At 36.0% G+C, this 5,470-nt stretch overlaps 1 protein-coding gene across 1 annotated transcript; it reads left to right on the top strand.

Annotated features, from left to right (window-relative positions):
• Positions 1–2,497: 2,497 nt before the first annotated feature.
• LOC106001374 (vomeronasal type-1 receptor 4-like) lies at positions 2,498–3,433 on the top strand. The gene has a single exon (XM_013036474.1). The coding sequence runs from the start codon at positions 2,498–2,500 to the stop codon at positions 3,431–3,433; it is 936 nt and encodes a 311-aa protein (XP_012891928.1).
• Positions 3,434–5,470: the final 2,037 nt, after the last annotated feature.

Below are 5,470 nucleotides of genomic sequence, written 5' to 3'. Positions count from 1 at the left end.
CTATTCGGGGTCTTTTATTGTTCCATATGAATTTTTGGATTGCTTCTTCTACTTCCTTGAAGAATGAGGGTGGAATTTTGATAGGCATTGCGTTGAATTTGTAGATAGCCTTGGGAAGTATTGCCATTTTCACAATGTTAATCTTTCCAATCCAGGAACATGGGAGGCTTTGCCATTTTTTTAGTTCTGTGTTGATTTCCTTTTATTTTTTGTCTCTTTAGTGTTCAAGATACACAAAATGGGAATCAATAACCATGAATTTGCCTCCCAGTCCAACCCAGTGTTGCTCCAACTTTGTGGGGGAAAAAAGCTGCCTTTACATAAAATTCCAGTCCTGTGTGTATATATTTATTCTCAGTGTTCCTTCAGGGTAGTAGAATAAATAATGGAAGCATTATTCTTCAGTGTAGATAAATAACAGAAGTTTACTTTCAGAATTGGTTTTTTTGAAAAGACGATGATGATCTCATTGAATCTTTGAGTCCCATTTGTTGTTATTATATGAGCAAAGGAAAACATATTTCCATAATACTTGCACTAGTTTACATTCTACCAAGGTGTCAATAGATTCTTTTTCCCATTAATCTGATAGTATTTATTCCTGTTTGTTTTTGATGATAATCATTATAACTGGTGAGATGGAATCTTAATGTACTTTTTATCTTCATTTCCTTTTATGGATATGGATGTTAAACATTTCTTCAATTATCTATTAATGACTTGTACTTCTAAGAGTTGTCTGTTCAATTTATTTGCCTATTTTTAATTGCATTAATTATTGTTGCATTAAGATTTTGCTATTTAACTTTTAATATTTTTTCCTGTTTAATTTTTGGCTCTTTGTTTATTTTGATTTTTTCCCAGTTATGGGGCTTCAACTCAGGGTGTGGGAATTGTCCTTCAGTTCTTCAGCTCAAGGCTAGCACTCTACCACTTGAGCCACAGCACTGCCTCCAATTTTCTGGTGGTTTATTGGAGGAAAAAATCTCTTTGCTGCCTGGGCTGGCTTTGACATGTGATCCTCAGATCTCAGCCTCCTTAGTGCTAGGATTAAAAGCATGAGCGACCAGTGCCCAGTTACTATTTTTTTGGGGGGGGTTGTTAGGCTTGAACTCTGGGCCTAGGTGCTGTTCCTTAGTTGTTCACCTCAAGGCAAGTTTCCAGCTATTAATTCTTTATCAATTGAACAGGTGAAGAAAAACAGAACAGGTTAGTTTGATTGGAACACATTTTATGCACAAATGGAAAGGTCAAAATAGAAACACTTCCCCCATACTTTGTACAAATAAAAATTTTAGAAAGTGTGCACCAGTGCCTCACATCCCTGCCCTAATTAGGAGACTTGAATCTGGAGGGCCTCAGTTGTTTGCCAACAGAAAACTCTGTGGACCCTATCTCCAATTTTCCAGAAAAATGTTGCATTGGAGGCATGGCTCAAGACCCCTTGTCCTGTCAAGGAACTGGTAAGGACTTGCTCAAATATGGAGTTTCAAATAGTGACCAGCTTTATTATATTCTGTTGAAAGAATGACTTGAGATAGAAAAGAAAGTGACTTATTCTGTCTTGGGAACTAGTCCCATTATGCTTCTGGCTTGCAACTTGGAGCAGGTGAAAACATGTTTGAAGACACTTGACACAAGCTCTGGACACTTGAGTTGCTGTTCAGTTTTCCACTTCACTGCCTTCTATTAAAATAATTAAGTCTCAATTCAGCCAAAGATAACTTCTGAGACAATGATAAGTACTAATTGTCCCGGGAGAAGAAAAGTTGTACTACAGGGATTGAAATTCTACAGAGTTTGCTTCTCTCTGACATGGACACACTGAGAAAATTAAAGCCTGGGAGTTTATGAAAGGCAAGAGCTTCACACATCAGTGTGATACAAATAGGATCTGGGAGGCCTCAGCTTGGCAGAGAACTGACCAAGGTTTCCACTGCACCACAGTTACTAGGTGAGTAATCCTGATAATTCTTTGAATTATGATGTCATGCAAATTTTCATTGGGAACACTAATTTTTCTTTGATTAAAACAGGGTGTTGTTGAGATGGTCTGAGAGCCAACGGATTTCCATTCTTCTTCTTCTTCTTTGGAGCAGGTCTCTGAGGACAGAAATACGAACGAGGGTACTTCCTAGAAATATGACTTTAGAACTACTGAATCAATTTGTGCCTGTGTTCAGGATCAAATTCTGATCCTGACAGTGCTCAAAAGAATTCTAAACTCTAAATTTGGATGTTTGATTTTGGCAGTCCAAAAAGGATTTGAAAATAATAAAAATAATTCACAAAGAGTTTGAAAGGGAAAACAATCATTTTGTACAGAAAAACCATTTTGGTAACAACAGTGTTTGAATAATTACATATATCATGATCATCTCTTAAACTCTAAAGTGTTCTAAGTTATGAAATACTTTCCAACAGTTATATCATCATTACTGATTAATTCCCTTCAGAGAAGTGTTTTCTGGATCCAACATCTTCTCATCATACACAAATGATTTTGAATGTTGTCAAGGGAACCCTCTTCCTCTTTCTAACTGCAATTGGCATTGTAGGGAACATCATTGTTTTTGTGAATTTTATATATAGATTTTGGAGAGGAACTCAGAAGAAGTCTACACACCTTATTCTCATCCATTTGGCTTTTGCAAACACCATAATACTTCTTTCCAAAGGATTACCAATGGCAATAGCAGCTTTTGGTTTGAGATACTTGCTGGATGATATAGGCTGTAAGTTAGTTGTTTTTCTACAGAGGGTGGCCCGGGAATTTTCCATCTGTACCACCACTCTCCTCACTGTGGTCCAGGCCATCACCATCAGTCCCAGAAGCTCTCTCTGCTGGAGATTTAAGCCAAAGACTCCAAGAAAAATTCTTCCCCTGTTTCTCTTCTTTTGGATCCTCACTTCCTTGAAACGCATCAACTTATTTCAACACATCGCAAACGTCAGAGCAAACACATCAGAAGCTGCTAAAACTGACAATTATTGTTATTTTCAACCAGAAAGTCAGAAAGCCAAATGGCTAGTCCTTATTCTAATGACCATGCACAGTGCCGTGTTTCAGGGTGTCATGGGTGGGGCCGGTGGCTACATGCTATTGCTTCTCCACAAGCATCACCAGCGTGTTCTCTACCTTCAGACCTCTCACCTCCACAAAACTCTTCCTGAAATGAGAGCTGCCCACAGTGTTCTCCTTCTGATGTTCTGTTTTCTTTTCTTCTATTGGACAGACTGTGTTCTCTATATATTTTTAAATTCTGTCTTAGAAATTAATTCTGCAATGTTAAATATTCATGGCATTTTGACCATTGGGTATGCATGTCTCAGTCCCTTTGTGCTGATTCAGAGAGATGGAGGTCTGACCTGTTGCAATTTTCTTTCAAAAAGAAAGACATTGAAAATATCAGTTGCAGTGATTTGTCAGTGATAGAAATAAGCCTTAGACTTGTTTTGTTGTTTGTAAAACAAAGTATTTCAAAGTAGCTTAAACATGTAAAATTTGATTCCCCAATGTCAATAATGGAGACCTGCAATATTGAACTAGCACTGAAATTTTGGACTACAAGACTGACACAGAATCTCATTCCCTATTTTGATAGCCTCAAGGACTGAGTCTAATACTTGTTTTGATGAGCCTAGCTTTTTAGTAGCACAGTACCTGTATTAAGAAGCAGGAAATCAACTTGGAAAGTTTTTCAACATTACTAGTATATTCTATATGCCAAGAACTTCATTTCTAACACTTGCTCATACATGTATATTTAATATTTGAGAATTACAATCTAAAAATTGTATATTGTGTGATTCATTATTTCAAAGACACTATGTAAAGGGTAGGAGATGTAAATATTTACTTGGAAATAGCCATAAATATTCATCCATAGAATAGGATTGATTGTATGCAGATGATAAAGAATAAGTTTGATACCTTCTCATAAAAGCAAAGTCATTAATGGGACTAAACTTCAGGGAAACATATTTGTTTTATGTGATATAAATGAAGAATCTCTGGACAAACATAAGAGAAACTGTACATTGTGAGAGAAATTGGACACAGCAGCTGAAATTCCAGTTGACTCCTTTCTATGTTTTTCATTGTAGTTAACAATATAATCACTTTTTAAATGGATAAATGAGTCATATTGGGGGGGGAAATATTGAGTTTTTCCTAGACACCACTCATTAGGGCGCTGGCATGTTCCATCATGCTACCATTGTCTTTATCGACAAATAGCTATAAATTAATATGACTCTACATTAATTTAAACAAGGGTTGCAATTAATTTCTTAAAACGGAACCATTCAATACCGGTATACGCATAGCATACATACTTTCATCAGTAAAATAGTTGATAAAGATATTTAAAATATTGATACCATTTATTATAAGCTTGGATCAATTGGGTAGAGACAGGCTTACAAATTTATGCTTTTAGAATGCATGGACCAAGCCAGGTGTTGGTGACACTTGTAAACCTATCTTTTCAGGAGGCTGAGATCTGAGGATCATGTTTTCAAAGCCAACATAGACAAGGAAATCCTATGAGATTTTTCTTTCTAATTAACCAATGAAGTGCTAAAGGTGGAGATATGGCTCAAGTGTAGAATGCTACCCTTGAACAGAAAAAGTTTAGGAACAGCATCCAAGAGTTTAAGTCCCACATTGGCAAAAAAAATGTTCTATTGGTTATCATTATTGTCCATATAAACACACAGGATTACGTTGCCCTACGTAACAGTAGTAAATATCTGTTCCTTTTTAAGTTAGTAGTACTATTCATACACAATTGTTAAATTGCCTAAATTACTGCAAGTAGAGAATCTTTCTTTTGCATATAGCTGCGACTTGCTTGAAGGCAAACAATAATTTATCTTTCTTTCACTGCTTTTTGGAAAAGTGTTTCCTTGGCATTCAGCATAAAGAACAAAACAAAGCAAAAACATTCTGAATCAATTATTAGTATTAAATTCAAACAAAGTATGTTACAATCTGGAAAAGAACTGCTAGCATATGAAGTTTGTTTCATGAAGAATATATTACTGAATATTAAGAACAAGAAGGCTGAGTCGGATGGTTTACAGCTTTCAACACAGCTGTGGGGATCTGGGGTTGGAGGTTGAAATGTTAAGCTTAGCTTAGCCTGAATAGAGAGACTCCATCTCAAGAAAAAGAAGATGAAGAAGGTGGGTGTGGTATACACAGAGAAGATATAATTCCTGCCTGATGTTATAAATTGCTAGCCTCTAATATTACTTTCTTAAAACCGTGCTATTTTCAGCTCCACTTTGATATTTCAGAACTGAGTTGACAATAGTTAAAATGCATCTACATCATCAGCAGAAAATTAATAAAAAATTAAAATACTCCTAAATTTTTTATGCATCTAAATGGTTGAAGGTAGCAATAAAACACAGACTCATTTTCTTGATCCATTCATTCATCTACTGAGGGGCATCTGGGTGG

This window comes from Dipodomys ordii, unplaced genomic scaffold, assembly GCF_000151885.1.
Source record: "Dipodomys ordii isolate 6190 unplaced genomic scaffold, Dord_2.0 Scaffold293, whole genome shotgun sequence".
In the NCBI taxonomy this organism is placed as follows: domain Eukaryota; kingdom Metazoa; phylum Chordata; class Mammalia; order Rodentia; family Heteromyidae; genus Dipodomys; species Dipodomys ordii.
This window is presented reverse-complemented; position numbering and strand designations above follow the sequence as displayed.